Source organism: Amblyomma mixtum, chromosome 3 (assembly GCF_055824585.1).
Source record: "Amblyomma mixtum isolate Tamu chromosome 3, ASM5582458v1, whole genome shotgun sequence".
In the NCBI taxonomy this organism is placed as follows: domain Eukaryota; kingdom Metazoa; phylum Arthropoda; class Arachnida; order Ixodida; family Ixodidae; genus Amblyomma; species Amblyomma mixtum.
Window position 1 is genome coordinate 123,079,013 of NC_143014.1, and position 24,726 is coordinate 123,103,738.

At 47.7% G+C, this 24,726-nt stretch overlaps 2 protein-coding genes across 2 annotated transcripts in view; one reads left to right on the top strand and one right to left on the bottom strand.

Moving 5' to 3' along the window:
* Positions 1-24,726, bottom strand: part of LOC149351675 (protein odr-4 homolog) — a 55,580-nt gene that overhangs the window by 2,167 nt on the left and 28,687 nt on the right. Inside the window, exons 7-10 of the mRNA XM_089581024.1 lie at positions 6,951-7,088; positions 3,566-3,653; positions 2,926-3,108; positions 163-252 (exon numbers count right to left, since the gene is read on the bottom strand). Coding sequence (XP_089437150.1) covers positions 163-252; positions 2,926-3,108; positions 3,566-3,653; positions 6,951-7,088 — 499 coding nt within the window. The remainder of the gene's footprint in view (positions 1-162; positions 253-2,925; positions 3,109-3,565; positions 3,654-6,950; positions 7,089-24,726) is intronic.
* Positions 21,937-23,095, top strand: LOC149351676 (uncharacterized). Its single transcript, XM_089581025.1, has one exon. The coding sequence runs from the start codon at positions 21,991-21,993 to the stop codon at positions 23,041-23,043; it is 1,053 nt and encodes a 350-aa protein (XP_089437151.1). The 5' UTR covers positions 21,937-21,990; the 3' UTR covers positions 23,044-23,095.

The window sequence follows — 24,726 nt, forward strand, 5'->3', positions numbered from 1 at the left end:
TTTGGGAGCAGGCAACACTATCCTCAGGCACCCTAGTGATTTCTTGGTATCAATCACAACCAAATCAACAAAGGGGTGTTTCAGGACTCCTAAAACACAAAACTCTACTAAGTCCAAACACAATACTATAAGGTCACGTTTTGTACTTAATAAACAACTTACTGAGCATGTTGCGACCCCTTGAGAGTTGTTCTGTTGCCTCTGTAATAATTTCTGCTGTTTCAACACCATCAATAACTTGCTGGTTGCTTTCTGGGAATAAAATAAAGACATTATGGCTTTTGTGAGTATATTTGAACCTTCTGAATGTCAAATCAAGTAATGCTGCGTTAAACCCAGGCTTTAAACCAAGTATAGTGGAACCCAGTCACATTACACTAGTCAGGACAGAGTGAAACAGTAGCTACAAAAGGGAAATTATTAAAAGTATGCCCTTTCCAGAGCCTTCCTTCACCTAGCAGAAATCCAAGACTGTGCACAAGGTTGGTTGCTCCATAAGCAAACAATGTAAAATGTCAATCACACTGAATTGAAGAAGCTGGTTATATCAGTTTTCTTTGTAGATGCCTATTACCACTGAAAGTTCTGCTGGCATGTCATTAGTGTACATCACTACTCAGTGGCAATACACCATATACTAGCACATTCCTAACAGTACAAAGCCCACATTAGCTTGTGCCTGGTAGAAACAGAAATCAAACCTGACGGGCCACTTGGTTTTCCACAATTCGTACAACAGCATGGAGGCAGCATAGGACAAATAAAAGCACAAACATGCAGTGCCGAACTTGCACATGGTACTACATGTGTGCCATGCGACGTCAGTGCACGTTAAAGAACCCCAGGTGGTCAAAATTTCCGGAGCCCTCCACTACGGCGTCCCTCATGGCCTCAGTCGCTTTGGGACGTTAAACCCCAATAAACCAACCAAACCAATCACTCTTGCTTCTTTGTCTTCAGTTTTCCTTCAACCCATAAATGTGCAATATCTCTGCCAGCTGCCTGAAGAAGTAATGTCTTCATCCCGTTAGGCAAAGCCTGTTATATCTGCTACAATTTCACAGTACTAAGAACAGGGGAACCACAGGGAGTCGATGTTTGGGCAGGGCAAAATTGAGTTCAGGGTCAAAACACAAACTCTGGAGCCAAACTCTGTGAAGCCTCTTAAATCACGTCGGCACATTCATGGCAACTAAGCGTGTGCAAACAATAAACACCAGCGAGCTATGATGTACTAACTTAATGTTCTCCAGGTAACCACTGCCACAAGTTGTGTGCATGTCTATAGGTAAAACTTAGACCTTAGATTGAGGCACAGCAGCAGCTGCAAAAGGATGTGCTACTGATATCAGCAGCACTGAGAGGGCCACCGAGCACATTTTTGGATTTAACTGTTTTTACAATTGGGGATTTTGTCCAAGACAGCATAGGAACTCAATAGAAACAGCACTTCCATCAACTATAAGCAGAGTTTAACGACGTTACGTGGAATTGTTATAAGTCTAACCTTGACATAATGAACACGAATATTATGAAACTGGCTATATCGAACGCGGTTGGCTATGAAATGGATATATCGAACTCTCACCGTTAAGCGGTGCCCGCTTGAATGGCAGGCTTTGCCGCACTACATAAATGACTAGTGGTGGAGTGGCAAGCGTTCGCGCTGTGGTTCACACGCGGCAACAGCACCATGGAAGATACAATGGCATAGAGGATCGGTAGCCCGGCGGTCAGCACGCGTTAACACCTCTTGCACCCATCGAAAGCATCCCGACACGGATGTTTATATCCTTGCAGTAACCATCCTGCGTTTGTTTCAGCTGTCACGGAGGTGATGAAAACGGCGATAGCTCTAACGTACCATTTTCCACGCGACACGGCAGTAATGCGGGGAAGCTGCAGTAGCTGGCGCTTGGCTTGCTGCCGTTGCGCCCCGGCAGTGCTGTGTGGGGAAGCCAACCTAGCTGGCACTCAATATTTTTATTGCGGCGTCTGGAATCACCGCGAGCACCATCAAACCAGGTTTTCACATTTCTCTAGTAACGATCGCCAGAGTTACCATCCCTTCACTGACTAAACTGCACTCCTCTTGCATGCGTTTCTGACAAAATATTTTATCATGCAGTTTTGGCTATATCGAACTATTTTACTTTTTTTTTACTTGTTCGAAATAACGAGGTTTGACTGGTATTCTGCTAAAGCAATGTCAAAATATTCTCAAAGTACTGTAAGGTTGGGATTTTCACGATACATAATACAGTTGTTTCCCTTAAAAGATTAAAAAATGCACTGGAGATATGACTTTCATTCCAGAAAACAGCAGTGGTCAAAATTAATCTGGAGCCCTCCACAACAGTGCCTCTTTCTCGCTCTGTCTTCATCAACTCCCACCATTATCTCTTACCTCATGGTTACCTCGTGGCTCAGGTGTCCAGTCAGAATGAAACAGTTACTGCACCTCTGTTTTTCTCGCAAGAAGTACCTCATGCATGTTTCTTTTTTTTTCTTGAGCTTCTGAAAGTGCACTAACATGAACACCTGTCCTTTCTCACACTTGTCAGCCTTGGGAAACATGGTTTCTGAACTCAAACAGGAAATTAAATATTAACTCAGCGTTGTGAGCAAAAAGGCAGGTGGCCCTCCTGCCACCTAGGTCACGTGACCTTGTGAAGTCACCACCTGCCCACCAATGGCAGGTGGTAGTTGAATTAATGACTGGTTGCGAGAGGTTGCTTGGGGAGAGCAACCCGAGTCTCGCAAGCCCCACCAGTGGCTGTGTTTGAAACAGCCACATGTTGGGGCAGTGGCGCATCGCTTAACCTTTGCACCAGGGCACCAGGAGTCATATGAGGACTCCCTGAACAATGTAAAACAGGATAAAATGTTCAGGCAAAAAAAAAAATAAAGAATCAAGATGCACACCTGGAGAGTGTTCAGTATCAAGCTCGATGTCTCCCGCTGTGACATCAAGCCCAAGAAGTTCTTGGAGGGCCTCGAGAGAATCGCAAGCTGCATCTCCATGGAAGATGTAATCACACAGAGTCAGCCCACGGTCACCCAATGGAGCAAACACTCGCTTCGGCAGTTCATGCACCAGGGAAGGGTCTGCACCAAACAGATCAATATACGCCATGAGCCCACTGCTGCCTGTCGTCGCATTTGCGAAGCAGCGACAGGGCTGCTCCCGCTGGATTTTTTGTTTGCACGCCTCCCCAGAAACATTATGTAACTGCAAAAAAGTCTAAATAATCAAGCACAGGAAGGCAAAACAAATATAAGACGGATAGCAAGAAAGGATAGGGGGATAAGGATAGGAAAATATATACAACTATGTACAAAAGCAACAGTCACTCTCACATTCACACAAGTAAAGAAGGAGATAAACCGGCCCTCCTTTCATCATAATACCTCTACCCTAAGTCCTCATCACTAATGCTCAGGGGTCTTTGACACATCAATGGCTAAGAGCCACCGGTCGAGAGAGTGTCATATTAATAGGCACTATGCAGTCTGCAAGAACTTTACATATTTCACACACTGAAATGAAGAGGAAACAACATACCATGCTGTTCATCTTCTATGAGCAGCATATCCTCACACTGGATCTCGCATCTTGAAGTGATGCTCCGAATGACGTCTTGCTTGATGGCCTACATGATTCAATATGCAGTTATAAATTAGGGAATATCACTACATGCTAGCTCTACTTCCTGGTCAGACGGAAACTACTGACACAATAGCAATGCATTTCCCACTGTGACAAATGCATACACAAGCACAGTTAGCAAACAGTAAATACTTTGTTTTGAAAGGGCTTGCCGTATTTACACGATTGTAAGTCAACCTATTTTTTTTAATCTGAGAATCAGAAATGGGGGGAGTCGACTTACAATCGAAACCAAAGCATGGCGCCATAAATAAAGATGAGCCAAACGAGATATCAGGGATGCTACAGCATGGTTGCAATTTTATGTTTGTTCTACAGCTCTACCCAGTAGCATTCAGGTAATCTGCATGCTTCTTCAGAAGGATTTTTCCTTTCTATTTTTTTTGTTCACGGGAGTGTTAATAGTTGATGGAAGGGTCGTTGTTCCAATCACAGTAGCACCGCTATTCAGAACGAAAGCGCTTCCGAGGAGTGTCGGTAGCTGATGGAAAAGTCGTCATCGCACATGCATGCCTTCTCTTTGGCTCCGTTTGACGCATTTGACTTGACTGTTGGCCACGTTTTACCAGTTTTTAATGTAGTGCTTTATCAATCGTTATTTGTGCTCCGGGGCCGGTAAGCATTTGGTGCTCGTTCACGGCTACATTCAAGATGGCTGTCATTCTTTACGACAAAGAAATGAGCTACTGCGCACCAGGCCGCAAGTTCGATGTTTCGGAACGGGTGATGCGGGTGTAGCGGCTTCCGCGGCGCAAAATTTTCGGCTATTCCATGCGATTTCATGGTAAGGTTGTTTGCGAAGTGTGCGATTTTGCAAGACAACTACGTGCTGTGGTTGTTTGCAAAGCAGAGGGTTTCAGTGGATGACGATGTTAGAATGATGTGCTGTGGGGCTGCAGTAGCGACGACGACAGCAGCACTAGTGATGACAATGGCACAAAGTGTGGATGAGCAGTCAAGTGACTAATACATTTTCATTTTGGAATGTGCCACGGGCACACTTTTTTTTTTTTTCTGACATGCAATATGGTGGAATCAACTTACATTCGAGTCAACATACAATCGTGTAAATATGGTCCTGCTAACTAAATTAGTTGAAATTAATTTTTAAAGCACGGTAAACATGCAACAAGGGTGATGCTTTAAACCATGCCGCAGACAACATAATTCTTCTCACATTGAAATTATAAGCTGTGTATACTTCACAAGTCAACCTGGTCAAGCACTGACAAACACTCTCCTCAAAAACTTAAAGAACACATTAAAAAGAAAGTCAGCATGGGTCAACTCCTTTTCAATACCAGAATGTAACACTTTTATTAAGCAAGGAAAGAATAACAAGTATGAAGCACTGCAGACTGGGAGAATACCGAGATCTGTCAATAATTAAGGCTGTGATGTTAAAAGTTGTCCTTCCTAATTTAAACACGGCTTCACCATATACTCGGCCCAAGTTTCCAACCATAAAAATCACAGTATTTTCACTGTAGTAAGATTAGTTATGCTAGAAGCACGAATACTGAAAGTTAAGCCAGCAGTCTCACTTAGTGGGTCACAGAGTCTACACCTTCCCATTTGTCTGTACTATGCACATTTGCACATGCACATACACACGCATGTGCATATGCACATGCATATGCACATTTGTCTGTAGATACGAAAGGCGTGAAAAGATTAAAAGTTTACTGCAGCCTTTAAACTTCCTACATCATGTGCTTACATGATAAAGCTTCATTTACCCAGGCAGCACTGACCTGGATCTGATATACATCAGATGCAGTAAAAGCAGCTATGGACTTAAGAATAAGCGATGCCTTTCTCAACTTTTGACAATTGTGAAAATGCCAACTAGCCAGAAGGACCACCGACAAACGTAACAAAATAAATGCAGTGAAACCTCAATACAGCAAATAGGTAAGAATCATGAAATAGTTCGATATAGCCAAAATTCATAACATAAAATTTCGTCAAAAACTCAGTCTGGAGAAGCGAAATTTCATCAGCAAAAGAACGGCAACTGGGAGAGACCTTTTTCGTAATTTTAGCACCATTTCGAAGCCGCTGGCGGCGATCGTGGAGGCCACAAAAAACCGAGCGGCAACTGCTAGTTAGGTTGGCTTCCCCGCACAGCATGCAGCAATCGCAGGTCAAACGCCACCTAGGGTGGCTTCCTCGCATTACAGAGGTGTCGTGTCAAAAACTAGACACCAGGATGAACGCTACCGCCGTTTTCACCACCTCCGCTCTGTGACATTCAAAATGTGAACAGAGTATGGTTGCTTGAATGCTACAACAGCCAACCATGTCGCTGGTTCCGGGGCACTACTGACAGGTGCGAGAGGCACAAACGGGTGTTGACCGCCTACCTACTAGCTGTTCTCACCGCTGTATCTCCTGTGGCGCTGTTGGCAAATGCTAGATAAAGCGTGAACCATAGCGTGAATGCTTGTCGCACCACCTCCAGTTATCCATGTCGTGAGGCAAAGCCTGCCATCCACCATCCAAGCGGGCTCAGCTTGGTGCTTGGCAGTTCGATACATCCGTTTTATGGCAAACCACGTTCGACACATGAAGTAAGAAATACACGTTTGTTAAAAATATTTAGAAGCAGTTTTATATACCAATAATTCATACTATTCGTATTCATTATAATGAGGTTTGACTGTACACACAAAGCACCTTTCACTGTTTGTGACAGTTGTGCCATAGTTTTCACATAACATTAAATCCATGACTCATTTTTCCGCATATAATTTTCAACAAGAACTTCTCATCGACATGTAGTGGCTAAAGACAAAAAAAAAGACAGCTGCAGAATGTAAGTGCCAAAGTGCACAGCTCTTCCTTTTTATTGCAAGAAATTACGTGCATACCTTTCTGGACAAAGTTTGGGGCAACACAAACAATTATAGACTCGACAAAACAGTCAAAATTAATCCTGAAAGGGCTGCAGGGTTGAAGGCCTTCGTAGAAAAAAAGACATTTCACTCGTGACTGTCCAGCTCACAATTTAGCTTGCACCCCAATGCAACAGCCATGCCTACTCTTATCCACATTGTCGTGCTTCTCTCGAGAAATATGCTGCTTTTTCCAGCATTGTCTGTAGCACTAAACAAGTGTACATTGCAACAAGCCTAACATATGACACTCTAGCAGTGAGAGGTATTTTGTGTGCACATGCGTATTCCTGCCAATCTCACAGCTATTCCCACAGTGGTGGTATCATTGAAAATTTTGGAGGCTGTGATCAACACTGAAAAGCTTTTGTGCATGAGCTGACCTTAACGGCTTCTTGAACCGTGGCCTTGGCATGCACGAACCCTCTGCACTGAATGGTCCCCACTATGGACATGCTGGCCCCACAGGATGTTGGCCCCTGAACCTGGATACCAGGTGAGCCTCCGCCACTGCTGCAGTCCTGTGACACACAAACAGACACAACATTACTGCTCTGGAATCAGCCTCACTGCCGATTTGTACACATCTTGCAACAGGAACCCCCAAAGAATAAAACCTCAACTCTCCTATTATCACAACTCGTACAGTGCAGTCAGTGATCTCATTATGAATGCTGAGATCTCAGCCATTGAATACACACTGAGAACCACCACAGGAACAGTTATCCGACAACTGGCAGCAGAAATTGAACAATACATAAAAAAATAAGAAAGCATATCTTTTCAAGCACCTTATTTCACTGGGGATAAAAGAAGCCAAAACATGATTATCTTGCATTGCTGCATTTATCTTTATTATCAAGCTTAGGTGTGTTACACTGATGATTTCAAATCGTAAGGTTATGCACAATTATGCACAAGGATGTTTCATAAAAGACTCCACCATTTTAAAATACTGTTTATTATTATGACTGCGTGAAAAGTGACAAATGCTTGAAAAAATTTGCACCCTTAGGCCAAGAGTCTTTTTGGAGATGCCAAATTTCATCTCTTACAAAGGTGCTTGTTTCATCAACAAAATTTGCCATCTTTTAGTTCTTGCCAGAATACTAAACTTACAGCAGAAAGGTTGGTGTACATTACACTGAATATAGTAAATTAATAAAAAGTAAGTTTTTTTTTCTAAACCTCATCAAAGCTGAAACATTTGCAAACTGCAAACAAGCTCCTAATGTGGCATTCAATTTTTTTGGTAACAAAACAATACCTAAAATAAAGTTGTTTGGCTAGTTGGCGTGTATCTTTAAAAAGTGGACATGTTTCCTTGCACTGCTTTCCACTGCTAAAAAAAGAACAAAAAGTAAACATTCACAGCAAAACTATGCTTGTGTGAATAACTCTTTTCACCTTGCACAAGATTTGAACTGAAAACAAGAAATAGTCATGGGAGCACAGTTACCACTGTTGCGTTAATATGACCCATTACAAACCTACTCTCACACCATAAAGGCCCATTCACACTTGCCCAAAAATCCGGCGAGCGAAGCGGATTTGCTCGCCGCAAAAACAAGGACCTGTTCTCACTTGTTCACGCGCGGGCAAGGCGGATAAGCCGCGCCGCTGCTGTTTCTCGCTTTTCCACACCACGTCGCTGCTAGCATCATACACAGATATAGTGAGAAAAGAGCATAAATTTACGCTGTCTACGTACCATAAGCGTATGCATGCTTACATACGTTAAACGCAAGTACATTCTCACTTATAGTTCAGCGTATGCTTGTACAGACGCAAAAATAAACTCAGCGTGTAGTGGCGCCATCTGGTTGTCAGGGCGGGAACCATCACTGTCATCACTGTCAACAAACCGACTCTGCCGTTAAGCCTAGAAGCAGCGGAATCGTCACTCTGAATAAAAAAAGAAAGCAAATTTATCACTTTTACGTTTTCTTGGAGGCGAGGTGAGAGGAAGCGAAAGACCTGTGCCGCATTTCTGGTCAGTGAACGCACTGAAAAAGGCAGCAACAACGAGAATTCAATCCGAAGCAGGGGGGGTCCGGCTTCGAAGGGCGCCGCCATGTTTGTCGCCACGCGGCGGGAATGGGTCCAGCCCGATCGTCCTCGCCGCGCCGCTTTACGCGTCACTCGGCGTCAAAAGCGGCCGAATCCGCTTCGCTCGCCGGATTTTTGGGCAAGTGTGAACGGGCCTCAATTCTCCTGAAGACCACAGCAGATCCACTTCACTTTCACTTTATTCACTTCACTGTATTCACCATAAAGACCCCCTTCAGGGGGTATTACATAAGGGGTAATCCACTGACACATCCACTGATGTGTCACATGACAATCATATGAACTAGATTCTCACTCCTCTTGAAATACACTAAATATCACAATAAATCTTAATAATTAAGACAATTTCTGCTCCATAGGACTGCTGCTCATCTAAGTCATTTTGAGGCAGAATTTCAAATTGCACCCAGTACTTTTCAAAACGAAATCGGCATTAACTCTTTCCTTACTATGCCTATTCAAGGAGTTCAATTTGAATGATGGTACAAATGCCCCATTCTGAGCAACCTGGGCTACTTCTGGATAGGTAACGCCATTATGTAACAGGTAACCACATTATGAAGCAAAAGGACTGCACTGTTTTGGAATCAATTTTTTTTATCAGCCACATGAGGAAGTATTTTTTAACTTTGTGCAAAACCTGTCAACACGGAGTGATCGCGCGAGGTTGGCACCCAAGGCGGCATCCTCTTCTCGCACTGACCCTGCTCAGCAACGACAGTGTTCTTGCGATTTCGCATCTCACGATTTCACAGCATCGACACTTGACTCTATAGGTGCAAGTGACAGGTTAAAGCGAAATGGTGATGTTAAACATTCATCTTATTTTAATTCGGACAGAGATGATTGCTCCTCCCAGCCCGGATTATAGACAGGTGCCCGTCTGTAACTTTTGTTTCCTCCGTTGCCCAAGAGAGTCACTGCTTTCAGGGCCTCTCTGAAGGTACCGTCCATGTTCTGAACGATTTCGCGCTACCAGCACTGCTCGAAGCACTTTCGTCAGAGCGGCTGCATGCAGAGCTTGTCCTTAGTGTGATCTTTAGGGATTTCTGTCAAAGAGGCAAGGCTTAACCATCACACAGTTCCTTCGATTTTCTCGCGTATGAGATGCGTGTCATCATTGCCAAGAAGCGCCTCTTCTAAAAGTAGAAACATGCTCACTTAGCCCCTGCAGAAACCTTATAGAGGCTCAAGCATGCGTCGCTCTCCTCAGCTTAGGTGCGGCCAGACCACCTGAGGCGTGCTCAGCAAGGCTTGGTTAGTTATTTTATACTCGGTTCGACGTGTCCAAGCAAGCAAAGCAGAGCACAATAAAGCAGAGCAAGCATCAAAGCTCTTCATATGCGGCATCTCGTTTAATTGTAGCTAAGCGATTAAAATGAAAGTGTTCGACAGAGGTCTGTCTGATTTCGGATGCAAATTTAAGAGAGAAATGAATTCCAACCAAGTTTTGCAAAAAAACACCATGTTTCGCAACCTTACTCGGTTTCTTCATCAAGTTGTGGCAGCGGGCGAGTTGCAGCTGGCTTGGCTTTTAAATACACATATAGTTGGCCACCTGGTCACTGAACCTAAACTGTAGATCTAGGAAAGGCGAACGTTTCTGTGGGAGCGGTTAATATTTCCCTGCATCTGCTGAACGCGCCACGAGTGAAGCAGCAGCCTTGTATGCCTGTTTGTCTTTGTTTCCAGCACACAATGATTGCGTCACTGTCCTGTGCTCACATGCCTAGCAGTGCTAGGCCACTGCGCATCGTTCATTTTGACATCAACTCTGTGCTGCTTCATCGTTTTCTTGAAATACTTTCTTGCCCCAACCTACAACGCCAGGTACTGTGAACAGGATTTTTTGTATACAACGCCTTGGGCCTTTTCTTTAGGATGACGCTCTTTCGGGCGAGCCAGGAGGCGTCCGGTGGTGGTAATTGACTTGAGTGTTGTTCGCACCCCTTCCTTTCTGAGAATACGAGCCGAGGTTGTGCTGGCACCTTTTACGCATGGACTGCATATGCGTGTTTTACGCTGGCGTATGCTTGTGCTAGGCGTAGAATTTTTTGCTTGCGTCTTTTTTGGTTTCAGGTGATACATGTAATGAACAAACTGTAGTGTCCTTTTCTTTGGAGGTCAGTAAAAAAATAGTCGCCATATTCGCTTTTACAACACCATGGAAAGCTGCGATCTGCACTCAACGCAGCGCCGGATCTGCATCGGCAGCTTCTCCAGTCCTCAAGTGTCGTCACGACCTCTTGACCAATCACAGGCGGCGGCGCGCCGCACGGCGACCCCCGCGGCACAGGCCGCATATTTCTGCTAAAAAAGGCAATTCGTGCTTGTTTTTGCCTTATTTGGATGCGATATTCCAGTGTACAGCGTGAAAAACTATAGGAGGTATTCACTGAGGCTGCGATACCAGACGGCGCGAGCGTCGTCGCAGCAGGCGCGCCATGTTTGCAGTCGTTACAGGCCAGCTCGCGCAGTGTCACGGTGCGCCGTGAGGTACCCGGCCTGAACTGTTAGTGATCCGTAACATATTTGTACGTTGTTGAATGCGTCAGCGACCACTTATATTTGTGGAGCGCGTATTGTGCATGAAGTTTGCAGCAGAATTCTTCTGCGCAGTCATATAACCGAGCTGCCTCAACTCGGCAGCAAAACAGGCTGGCTGCGCTGCACGCAAGAACGTACACGACTTGCAGCTTTTAATATCAGCTGATAACTGTCAGATAGTCATGCAGGGCACATCGTGGATAAACAGCACGATTAATTACCGAAATTCCAGAACTGGCACCGCAGAAATTGATAATTCAAGCGCCTAGCTGTAGTCCGCGAACTGCTGACGCTTCTCAGACGTACGGTCTTTCAGCAGAAAGGCGAATCGTCATAGCTGCCTTATTTACCCGACAGAACGGCCAAACAAATACTGTCATGCGCTCGCAGCACGAACGGCAGACACAGCGAGAATGTTTTGCAGTTTTGATTGTAGCTACGTAGCGCTGCTTCGTATGCACAAGACCGTTTTCACAGCAACGCAGTGTGCAGCCATTCCGCTAGATTCAGTTGTAACACGTCACTTTCAGCAGGTAGAGATGACAAGTTAAGCTAGAGCTAAGTGAACAGACCCTTCGAATTACTCACCTCTTCAAAAACGGCACTTCGGCCGTCGGCACCCAGAGCACGGCTCTTAGACTCACCCGCTTGTCAAGTAATTGCACCCTCTCATAGGCTTATATCCTTTAATTCCTTGGCCTGCCAGCAAACTTAAGCCGCGCACAAGGTGGGCCTCGATACCGGTGAATTCAACGCGCGGCAGCAGTCTTGTATACGTCGCACACCACGCCGGTGCCTCCGCATTCCTACGGGGGGTCGACCTTTTCACAAAGTAGAACCTTCTGAGCGTGCCCGCTCTTTTCTGCTTCGCACAGTTCACGGAGTATTCACTCAGTCACGCGGCGGCACGGGTCGGACAGAAATTACGTGCAGCGAGACGCGAAATACACTCACATTTCCCCCATCACCAGCTATTCAAACGCTGCGGCTGGCTGCGGCGGCCGTGCGCGCGACCACCAACATGGCGAATGCCGCGCCGGCCGCTAGCGCCCCTTGCGGATGACGTCATGTGAATACCTCCCATAGGATGCTGCTGCCAGCCTGATTTTCAAAAAAAGTGCTTCAGTCTCCCTTTAAGGTATTCCACCAGTAGCCATTTGTCAATGTGTAAAAGTGGAGGTCATGTAAGTTCAAGCGTCCTTTTCAAGAGTATGAACCTTCCAGCCATTTTCAATGAAGGAGGCATTTATTAACTGTTTCGTTACCATGGGAAAATAGGCAATTTCAGAGTGGTGTGTATGAAGTTTTTTTCACCCATTAATTTAAAATTTTTTATTTATTGCAGCGCTTCATAGTGTAGGTAATAGATTTCTCTTTTTATGATATAAAAAAAAACAATATATATTGCTGAGAAAAAAATTGATTGGCAAAATTTTTGACAGACTTGCATGAGAAGTCGTAAAAATATCAAGCTTGTGCAGTCGGAAAATAGGAGAATAAAAAAACTAGAATATATGTTTTGTGTGTTACTGTTCTAAAAATGAGTATTCGAAGTTACAGAACTCTTCATGGTAAACTTGCCGGTCAAAAAAAAAAATTGGTGTGGTTTAGCTCTGGTTAAACCTGGTTGGTTGTGAAAGCCTGGCGTAGAAGCTGTTCAGAAGCAGTAAAGCAACTAGATTCAGGTATAGACTCATCGTTGGTGACTTCCATGGCGAGGCTCCTCGAGGAGTGTGGCACGACCGGCTCCTCCTGGCTGCGGTGGAGAGAGCAAGCTGACATCACGCGTCGCCATAGCAACAGAGAGGCTGACGTCACACCGTCTGTTAGGTGTGGCGGCGGCTCCTCGAGGAGCAGGGGGTCCACGGGCCACGGACCAGGAGTCGTTAGACCTGGCGTAGGATTGCTTTCGCAATAAAAAAATCAGTTGCTTGTGCACAGCACTTTGGGCTACTCAGCAATGCAGTGCCAAGGTGGACTCCGGGCCGTCTTACAGATAACTATGTCCGCTACACTAGTACGCTTGCTTTGGTCAGCTTGAATTCTTCCTCGTCACAGCAGAGAGCACCTGCGCTGCGAGTTTATGGTCTTGCGGAAAACAGTGGAAGACGACACAGTCGTGTCCGTAGTTGTTCGTGGACATGAACGAAGAGCAGTACCTCGTGTTGAACCTGACGGTCAAGGTCGGTTGACACGCTTTGTACGTCACAACGCACGCAGCACGAGAAACAAGGCTTGCTGAAAGCTCGCTTGGGTGCGTCGAAGTATCCCCGGCTCCTCAACGTGACGTCACGTTGGCCGATATGGACGCGGTTTCCCTCTCCGCTTTTCGCCTCTCTTGCACTCGCGTGGGACAAGGGAGATTTAAACATCGCACTGGAGTTTAGACACTCCACATTTGGAAGTATATGTTCAGTGAAATGAAGGCCGTGCATCCTACAGGGCCTCCACCACTGCTTCGGAATGGAAGAGACTGTGATCTCGCTTGTGCTTCGTGCTGGACAATATACTGTGCACAAACCCAAATCAACTGCTGCCGTTTATTTCTTATTACGAATTTCTGAATTGCAATGTGCACATGAAGCGGCACCCCATGTGTAAATTGCCTCCCAATTAAAACTCCTCCTGATTAAAAACCTTGCAGATAAATTGTTCCCCTTAGGAGACGACGTTATGTCTCCTGACAGTGCCTTGTAGAACCATTGAACACAGAGGTAAATAGATGCATTTTCGGAAACGCCGACTTCAGAAAACGCATTAATATTAAGTTTTATATATAAAAATTTTTCTAAGAAACCGAGAATGACCTAATATTTTTAAAGAATCGATTATATACCAATAGGCCTTACGATGAATGAATTAGAGAATACGAAAACAATTGACTGCCACCAGTCAGTTCTTGAGACAACAGGCGAAATAGCGAATTTATTCCCACTTTGACGCATTAAGAACGCCGCTAACAAGCGAATAGAAGCTCCACAAGCATTGAGAATGGTTCGGATATTGTGGTAAATAAAATGTAACCACGTTCAGTGAGTGCTAAATCAAATTTCTGACAGCTACCAATTCTAAGAGGCAGTAATAAGCAATTCTAGATCACAAAAAAGGATGTAACTCAGTTTTTTTTATTTTTGCAATTTAAAACAACATAATGCAACACTTTTCTGGTGGTTTAAAATTATCAAGTATAGAGGATTATCCTGGCAAATTTTAACTAAACTCGATTATATATTTTTTTTAAAGGGACCCTGAAAATTTCAGCTCTTTGCCAAGGTTAGCAAAAGCGCACGAGAGATCGATATTCCGTCACTTGTCACCGCACTGCAAAAATTGTTAAGCGAACTTCATCAACACCGAAGATATCGCCGATTAAAAATGATGTTCCTCCTCTCCCCCACCTACTACCCTCAACTCATATGCGCGGGACTAGCTCCGAAAAAAAAAAAAAAGAAAAGACGAGGCGATGCTCCGCCCATGAATACGTCAAGCAATGGCGCTAGGCTTGTTTATTTCCAGTGGTCGCAGACACATGTGCGAAAAGTGAGTGCGATTCACTGCGGCGCGCCGTTGCGAACGGCGTCACAACGACTAATCGCAGCTCGTCGCCTGCGTCAAACTTGCCAGATGTCAACAACGAGCCGCGCGCGGCAAACGCAACGACGGGAAGCGGGAGCCAAAGCGAGCGCGGAGCGGCAGCGTCGTGATGGCGTACAGCGCGCTCCTCAGGGCGCTCGGGGCCGAGCCACGCCGGGCCGACCTGCCAGCCTTGATGCCGACCGCCGGCGACTGAAAAACGCGCTTGTTTGTTCACGTTCACAGCAAGCCCTGGGATAGATGCATGTAAAAAATGCATCATTTCTGACTGCAGCGCTAACCGCATGAGGCGATAATTCGCGGCGACACGCCGCGCGATGAGCTGAGGGCCGCCGACATGACCGACAAGTTTTTTTCTTCCTCCATGGCCGCCGAAAAACGCGCCGCTCCGACGCTGAGTACCGTCGCTTCGTGCGGTTGGTTGGCGCCAGCGACAGTGGGCTTCTTCGATTAACCGCGCTCGGGCAGCCCGCTGGCGGCCCGCCGTCTCTGACAGGAAAACGCATCATGGTCACGTGGGCTGGCGGCCACCGGAACCAGCCTGCCGGCAATCACGGCGGCAAGCAAGTCGCGGATCACGGAGGGCAGATGCTCTCTCTAGTATAGTGTACTAGACTACGCACGCGTACGGCAGAAATAGGCTGCTTGGTATCGAAAACAACGACTTGCAGTTATTGAGGGCTGCGTGCCGCAGACTGCAGAACATGCAGCTGATCAAGCTCGCACTCGTATACACCGGCAACGACAACGCGAGCGTGTGCCTTCGGTTCACTTTCTAAGCTTCGAGAAATCCTCAAAAGCATGCGATGAGCAATCGCAATCTAACGTGTTTCAGTCGACACCACATTGGACGGAAAAACGACGGAAAAACTGCCCGTGCGTTGTTTATCGAACGACAAGCCGCACTCTCGGATTATTGCTTGTTTGCTTACAACGCAGTAAGTATGACCGCCGACGATCGACCCTGGTGGACCCTGCTGTTGTCGTTGCGATTTCTACGCTCGTAACCTGCTTCCTGTAAGCTGTAAGCAGAAAAGAATCGGGATACGTTCGTTCAACTGTAGTCTGTCGGCCGCCGGCTTTTGTTGCGGGCAAGGAACGCATAATCTCGGCAAAAGCGCAGCTTGTTGAACGTCCACCTAGAACAAGCGGGTGCACTGTATAAATTTAGCTGCGTATCGTTTCTGTAATAATACAGCTTTATAGCAGAGAACTGGCACTGGAATGAAAGGCGCTACAATAAAGCCCTGTGTGTCGGCGCCCCACGTTCCGCGTGTGTTTGCATGACGATCAGCGCTAGAGCTCATTTTTATCTATTTTTTTTTTTAATGAGCCAAACGCGAGGAGGTGCATGCCTGCGGTACTTCTCATATATTTTGAGTCTATGTGGCAGAAGGCCCGAGCATGAAGCAGTACAACAGTTGGCGACGACAGATCAGCACTTGGTCGGCGCGACAATTCTGTGTGGCCACAGAGATGTCTCGAGCAATGTGCGCGTGAGGGCTTTTAATAAAGGACATGTTTCAGTCAAGCGTTTTTCAAAGCATATCCACTTTTGCGCTGCGCCAAACGCATTGAAGACCATACGCTCCCGTATCGCGCTCAACCAACACTTTGTAAAACACGTTCAGCACATGCATATATCCGCGCGTCTGAACGCGTACTCGGAACTGGAATCCGGCTGCTCTCGTGAAAGGCCTCGAACACCATCGCAATATCCGCCGGGCGCACGAAATTAACAGCCGAAATATTTTGTGAATCAGAAGTATGCGATCGTAATATGAAGCGAGCAATTGTGCTTGCGAGGTGGTGAGACGACCGAAATATGATCGCGCATACGCACGCAAAACATATCAATAAACAGCGAGAACTACCTCAAAAGGTGCCATTGCAGGCGACACAGTCGATATGCACCGTGGCCTAGTCGAAACAAGCGCCTGCATCGCGCTAAACATCGCCTGAAGAACCGCGGTCCTTCTACTCCTTATAAAAATGGCCGCGCGAGCTTCCCGCTGCCATACACCTCTCTGTCGTCTGCTAGCTGCCCGAGCGCTGCCAGCACAAAATCGTCCTTGGCCGCCGGCTGGCAGCCCGAAACCGCCCAGCCAGAGAAAAACGAACGCGTTCCGGGCAGCCACCGGAAGTGGGCGGAGCAACCCGAGAAAATCGAGCGCGCTCGGGCCATAGAGTAACATAAAAGTAAAGAGCGGACACTCGTGGTCTCCTCGATTTGGCTGCACTTTCTGCACCAGTTCAGGCGGTGCTGCACTCGCGTCCTCGATTTGCCAGTGCAGCTAGCGCCACCTGCACTTGGGCACTCGATTTGACGTAGTGCTGCACGAGTTCTCCCGAGTTCTGCTGCACTTCTGCACTAGCCTCCCGGCGAGTTCTCTTCTCGTGCAAGCAGTGCAAGGTGCTTGGCGCGCTCCGTAGCAGACGGCTCCGTGGCCATGCCGGCGTTGAGACCATGGTTGAGACGGCTGCATACCCGTGCTAGACTCGGAATCTGCACCATGCCCTCACTAAACAGCTGAAATGATAGTGCGCGCACGTGCGTGTGTGTATGCGCGCGTGTACGTGCGTGTCTGTGTACGTGCGTAAGCGACTGGCTGGCTGGTGACGATCGACCGTCCTGCGCCACTTTGCACAATGCAACGGAAAGGACGGTGTCAAATTCTTCACCCTTTTGGAATTAACAAATTTTTGAGCCACTCAACGAGATGCGCCACTTCGAAGAAATGCGCAGTGTTCAATAGAGCTAGCACAATTCCGCGCATATGTCAAACCACGCGACAAACACCAACGCACGGCCGCAGCAGACGAACGTTTCGGCACTTTTGCAGTCGATTTGTCCGCTGCACCGACAGCACTAGTGCCAGGCTACACTCGCGCTGCAAGAACTGGCACTGCACTGGCACGGCACTTTTGTGAACTAGTGCAGAAAGCGCAGCCGAATCGAGGAGACCTTCGGGCCCTTTCGCGGCCGAGTTCGGCGCTTCCCCGTTTCCGCCAGATGGCACTGAACGTGCAAATAAAAAAAAAAAGAAAAAGAGTATGGTCTTGGCATGTCTTGGATTCCTTCTGCGGAGTGACTGATGCGCTCATTGTCACCCTGACAGAATGCACGTAGTAGGTTCACTGCCGCTTGCCAAGCGCACGCGATGCGTGGCATAACGCCTTTGCGGCTTGTGGGTGACGTGTTCGCCGCGGCGTCCAGGCAAGCGATCAAAGCCAAACGCTTTTGACGAGCGTTGCACGTCGAAACCTGGATAATCGTTGCGTGCTCCGTAATCGTCACGCTGGTGGCCGGCTGCTCAGCTGGGCAATGTGACACCGCCTCCTCCGCGAGAGTTGAGAACGCACAAGACGCAATGACAGTAGAGCCTCCAAGATTCCTGTTAAGCCTATCATCTCTGGGGCCAATGCGTTTCCCCGGGTCCGCTAGGTGCGCTGTGCACAAAAGTCGGCCGCTGGGGCCTACGGGAGTGTCCGCTCTTTACTTACTCTATGCTCGGGCAGCCCGCAAGCAACCCGCGGGCTGCCAGAGGCGGATAATCGAAGAAGCCCACTGAGATGGGCTTCGAGCCTTATCAGTACACGCCATACCGAGACCCACAGGACGACGACAGTGACGACAGCAGCGACTAGTCGGCGCAGCTAGGAAACTCGCAAAGGCGGGCGCAAAGATTTGACGAGAACACGTGCTTTTGTGAGCAGACGGATTTCCTTCTCCACCGGAAGTACTACGTTACTTTCAAGAAATGCGCTGGATTCTTACCTCTGTATACATGTGCTTTAACAAACAATAAGCAATCAATAAAACAGTATTTCAAGGAGCATCAGTGCTCAGTTTCAAATGAATTATTGCAAAAATCGCGCGTGACGCCAGTAGGCAGAGCCAATGATAAGGGTCGCCCAGTCCATGACCAAGGCTGCCCAGTTTACGTCACGTGGTAGGGGCGGCTAAAAACGCGCGGTGAGGTGTCGCCCTAATCGGATGTGAGCGGCAAGTTTTAAAAATTGTTTGTAAATTATTGGTTCCACGCGCAGCTTTCTGAATCGGACTAGAATAATCGTAGAGACCACCTCTACAGAGTTGTTGCAATAAAATATGATTGTAGACACCTTTTCAGGGTCCCTTTAAATCCAAGTCAAAGTTGTCACCTTTTTGACGTTTTTGAACTTCGGGCAAATTTGAGGCCATATTAAAAAATATGTCGCCTACAGCTACAGAACTTGCCTGAGGTGAGTAAAAGCAACTGAAAATACTGAGAAAAATATTAAGTGGGCAGATCTTTCGGCATCTTGCCCTAAGCTGCCCTGAAAAGTGCCTTTTTTGCACCGCATACCTTCAGAAGCGAAGTTTGCAATTTTTTTTTTACTCAGATTAACAATTCAAGAAAACATTTTTTTTTTATTTTTTTCGCATTGTACAAGTTGCAAAGAGTTTCTGAAAAAATGCTGATCAAAAAATTTATTGTGCACGTAATGAGGTTTCAAACTTGCAACTTTGCGAAGTGCCAAAAACGACACTATCCACCTCTTGTGACATGCGATTTTTCTCCGAGAAAACTACGAAGTTTCTTGCAAAACTAAGGTTCATTCCTTTGTGTGGACACATTTGCCCATCACATATAAAAATTTCATTGAAAACAAAAAATGGTCATGGGACCTCGATTGCCGTTCTTATCTGAACACGCCCACATTGTTACGGGAATAAACGTCCAGGGCACGGCGTACGCCGACCGAGTGCCCTGCGCGGAGGAGCGAGCGCGCGCAGACTGAGGCTTCTGTGGACTACCCTTGGACCCGCTCCCATGGCGTGGGTAGTGGGTTCAGGGAGGGGCCGCCGGTGAAGCTTCTCTTGTCGATGACGAGAGGTGGCGCCACCAGAGCACGGGCTGTATGAAACGGGATACGCCGTGTACTCGGCATGTAATCGTCTTAGCCATCGACGAATAAACAAGGCTCTGTAGTTTAATACATATCCTAGAATTAGTTACCGCTGTACAGAGGGATAGCCGGGCAACTTAGGAGGCGTAAATGTGATCGCGACCGGTGGAATCGCCTAGCAAATAGCATGCAATAGCGCGATGGTACGAATGCGCGGACACGACAGAATGCACCTCAAATGCTACGCACGGCAGACTGTGCTCTATTGGCGCTACCGCTTCGTGTTTTAACACATGTACGCGAAATAATTATCGTCACACTAATGAAAGGCTATAAGTAGAGGGACAGGCATAGAAGTGCTATCCATCGCCGAGACTCTTACGGCAAACATCAAGCAGCGGGAGAGCAAATGTCAGCCACAACAAGAACTCGCAATGAAGAGACGTTTCTATTCAAGTTCCGCTTAGAAATCGTTCTGCGGAAACTGTTTATCGTAAATTGAAAGCAAACGTGACAACTGTAAAATTGGCAACTTGTGTGAACGACTGCTCTTTTTTAGTGTTCTCAAGCATGCATTTTTATCAAAACGAGCAGTCTTGTAGCGCCCGGCGACGCTATAAAGCGCAGGCGCTGAGATCGGCGTTCCCGCGACAAAAGAAAATAAAGAACGACAGCGCGTGCTCGGAGCGCACGCCCGGCACGCGCAGTCCGGAACTAGAAGTCTGCCACGCTGGTCGTCTCTGTCTGGTGCTCCGCTGCGACCCCGCTAAAACCTCATCACGTACGGGTCACCACTGTTGAGGTTTTAGCGGGGTCGCAGCGGAGCACCAGACAGAGACGACCAGCGTGGCAGACTTCTAGTTCCGGACTGCGCGTGCCGGGCGTGCGCTCCGAGCACGCGCTGTCGTTCTTTATTTTCTTTTGTCGCGGGAACGCCGATCTCAGCGCCTGCGCTTTATAGCGTCGCCGGGCGCTACAGTCTTTTGCCGCCGACCTATTAACACGACTGAATACAAAACAAAAGAGTTTCCCAAAAACAAACCAGTCCTTTATTCAAGCTCTGCAACTGCTGTTAAGCTCATCCACGAATGTTTGACAGTTCTGTCATGCTTTTTCTGCACATACAACTTGTAATGAAACTACGCGCAGCAGCCAATCTTCGCATGAAGCTTCTTTCTACTTGCTTCTCGCGAGTCATTAATGTCCCTTACATAACAGTGCAGCGTAGTCAGTACATAAAACTTCACAATGCTGGCTGTAAGCACATCAGAGTGCTGGCTGCACCCTACACCACATAAAAGCTGAGATTTGCTCAACAGCATAACATCAATTATGCTGTACAGCATACTGCACAGCTTTCCTGGCTGAAGAAAGTAATAAATAAATTCTCCAGCTTCCTTACTATCAAAATAAGCACACGGGACGGGTAGAGCAACCCTCCTTTGTCGCAAATGCCAGTGAACTCACTATCTTCGCTTCTCTCATTTGGTGCCTGCAAAAGCAAGTTTTGCACTCTACACAGTCACTACGCGCAATAAATTTGCGCGCTGACGCCGACGACCCGACATTGCCTCTTGATGCCAACAGCACCCCCGAAAAAAAAAAAAAAGCACGTCAGGTGTTTCCACGGAAAGACAGGTCAGGGAGCACGACAAAGCACGGCGACGCAGCAGTCAAGGAAAGCGAGGAAAGGGGCGCGCCAGCCGAGTCTTACAGCCAAGACCTACTGAACTACAGACCTGCACATTTGGCGGGGTCCTATGGAGCAGCGTGCGCCAACTTTCGTTAGCTTATTGGCCGTTGAGGGCGCTCGATTGACCTGTTCGTCTGCTGTCATCATCATCATCGTTTGCCAATTTGCGCAAGATATTTAATACATTTGTTTCGCCTTCTTCTGCTATCTTAACATCAACGATAAAAAAATCCACAATAACGAGTTTTTCCGCTCTGGATGAGTACAGAAAGCGTCTTTCTTTTTATCCGCTTTCTTTTCGTCAGCACCACCGTGCCTAGCATAGATAAATGGATGTTAATGATTACGTGGACAAACGACGAAACTGCCTTCTTTGAAATAAAATAATGGAGGAGGCCATCTTGTTCAACAGGTATAATGTGGCGCCACGCTTCCCGTAGGTGTCTTTCCCTAGCGGCAAAAGGCATGAACTAGAACATGCGCGCTGGAGCAGTGCCAAATGTGCAGGTCTGTAGTTCAGTAGGTCTTGCTTACAGCCCACGCTACGACAGCGCCGCCGCACACATCCGGGACCTGTCGACATTCGCCGCCTCACGGCACTGCATGTAGCCTGCCGCACTGTAGCCATGGCTTCTGCAGACAAGACCTGTGGCACACCAGAGACGCCGACGAGCCGAAAGAATAACGACGAGTCGGCGTACAAGCGGAAGCCTCCGCTACGGTTCTCAGGCCCGCAGGATATCCACCTGCTACGGGAAGTGGTGAGCGTGAACCCTTTCAAGGACAGTCCTCCGACGACCGCGTGGGGATCAATATCGCGCAATCTCGAGAACGTGCTGTCCATCAGCACGAGGCGTTGCCGTGAGCGCACCATCCTCATGTTGAACCAGTTCATCAAGGGGGACTCGGCCAGCCTGCAGCGCTTCTGCACCGAGGACGAGTTCGCCATCAAGGAGCAGCTGCTGCAGCAGGTTCGGCAGCAGTACGAGAGCGGCGCCGGCGGCTACAGCTCGCGCATAGGCGGTAGTGTGGTGAGCAACGTGCCAGCGCCTGCTGCGACTGGTGCGCCCAACGAGGAGGACGACGACTTCGACCTCTACAAGCCACACGTCATCCTCCAGGACTCTAAGCCCGATCCCTCGGCTGCCGACAGCCTCGAGCCGAGCAGTGAGCCGGACAAGGACGACAGTCCGGAGCACTCCCCTAAGCGTCCGCGGCTTACCAAGGACGAGGTGCTCATCGAGGAGATCAAGGCGGCTGCAGCAGCGGCTGCGGCGGCCGTCACCCCGGAGGAGAGCACTGTGGCCGAGGCGAGGCACGTCGCCAGAAGGGCAGTGGACTTCTCCACGCACGTGGTCGCCTTCCTTCTGACCCGACAGGCCAAGGAGGCAGAATTACGCATGCGCGAGCTGGAGATTCGCCGCGAAGAAATTGAGTTGGAGAAGGCTCGGGTGCGGCTGCAGGAGGGCAAGCTGGAGCTTGAGAAAGCTCGTTTCGAGGTCGAACGCCAAGAGCGTGAGCTGAGGCTCCGTTCCGAGCTGCAGGAGCGCACCGCCTTCATGGAAGTGCTCGTCGAACGCCAAGAGCGTGAGCTGAGGCCCCGTTCCGAGCTGCAGGAGCGCACCGCCTTCATGGAAGTGCTCAAGAAAACCTTCAACAACGGACTCAATGGTGTGTGAAAAATGAAGATTTGTTTTTTCTTCTTTTTTAAGAATATATTTCTCCACTCTATCCTTGTCTGCGCGCGCTCCCCGCGCCTCATCTTCCGCGCAGGGCACTTGGTCGGTGTACGCCGTGCCCTGGCCGTTTATTCCCGTAACAATATTTGTGTGTGCGTGTATATATATATATATATATATATATATATATATATATATATATTATGAGAAGATAAGTATAAGTGAAGAAATTAAAAGTAACGAGAAGACCTAATGCTAACATATCATCATCGCCTAATGATAATTAAAGGCCATAATTTTTAAGTTCGCAAGTCACCACTAAAACAAGCATGTGCTTGTTTTCTACCAAGTGATACAAAACATATTCCGAGTCATTGCGGTGTTCTTAATTTCCAACTCAAATTAAACGGCTAAAGGCTCAGTGTCACGCAGCTTATAACAAAGAAGTATTTACACACGTGAGAGTGCTGGCTTGCTTGGATGACTCCGGCTCCCCACCACAGCCTAGCTATTTCGAGAGCACATGACATGCGAAGGGCACCACGCCGAGACAGACATTCCGATACAGGCCGCGAATCATCCTTCGCCGCCAACGGTACCGCTCTCGGTGCCTACGAGAAATCGTAAAGCGACCGACCATGTATACCCACCACATCACCAAAACCTCCAAATGTGGTTTCCCTAAATTAACTCTATCTGGGCACTACAGATTGAGGTCCGGTCAGGCGGCGTCTCTGAAATTTCCAGCGATCAATAACGACCTCAACTCAAGATCGCAGGGCTAGGCTAAGCTCCAGGTCCTCAACTTCAAAATGACTCTGCTGTGCCGCTGTTGACCACAGCTGACCAAAGCGGCGGCCTATGACGAGAAGTGATAGCCTTTACGACCATAGAGAAGCGGCTAGTTTAAAGCCGCTTTTAAAGCCAAGACCATTTTCAGCACTGGTGAAACAAACATGAGAACAAAATGAGGAATGCGATTATAGACCTTATGCGAAATGCACTGCCATCTAGCGGTTGCCGCGCGCGATCCGCCATGTTGGAAGATAGTCGCCGGATTCACAGCACGTACTGGTGCACGCTTGTCGCGCGCGCTCGAGTTTCACCGTCCTCAGTATGCCCACATATTGCTTAGTGCCTTTCTGTACGCAGAAGGGTCACAAAGACGCCCAGGGAAAAAAAAGGCAAGAGGGCTTGATTTGAGCGCATTTCTATTTTTGGACTGAGATCCCCGACACCCGCGGCACAAATGTTGCAGAACCGTCGCTACATGTCGAGACATCGCGCAACACATTTCGTTATCACCATGTAGCAAATGAAATTAGAAATAAGCTTTGTAGGCACGAAGAAAATATCACACAAATGCTTTTTTTTCTCCTGCGGTTGCCCGTGAAAAGCTGCAATTATCGGCCTCGCAGGAGAGTAATCGTGATCAGCTGTTCAGTGGTACGGGTCGCACTTTGTGGGAGCCGTCGCTCCTAGCGTTATCCGCCGCAGCGGTTACACGCGTCAGTTTTTAGTGCGAATATTTGTTCCGACGGAAACACTAGCAAGGGTGAAGTGCCCGTGACACGGAGCGTTTGCGCTCTGCAAGTCAGTCAATCGTTTCTGTTAGACCAGGGAAAGGTGCCTATTTTGTGGAGCAACGGCTTGTATGCATTTAGCGATTTCACTTAACCGGCC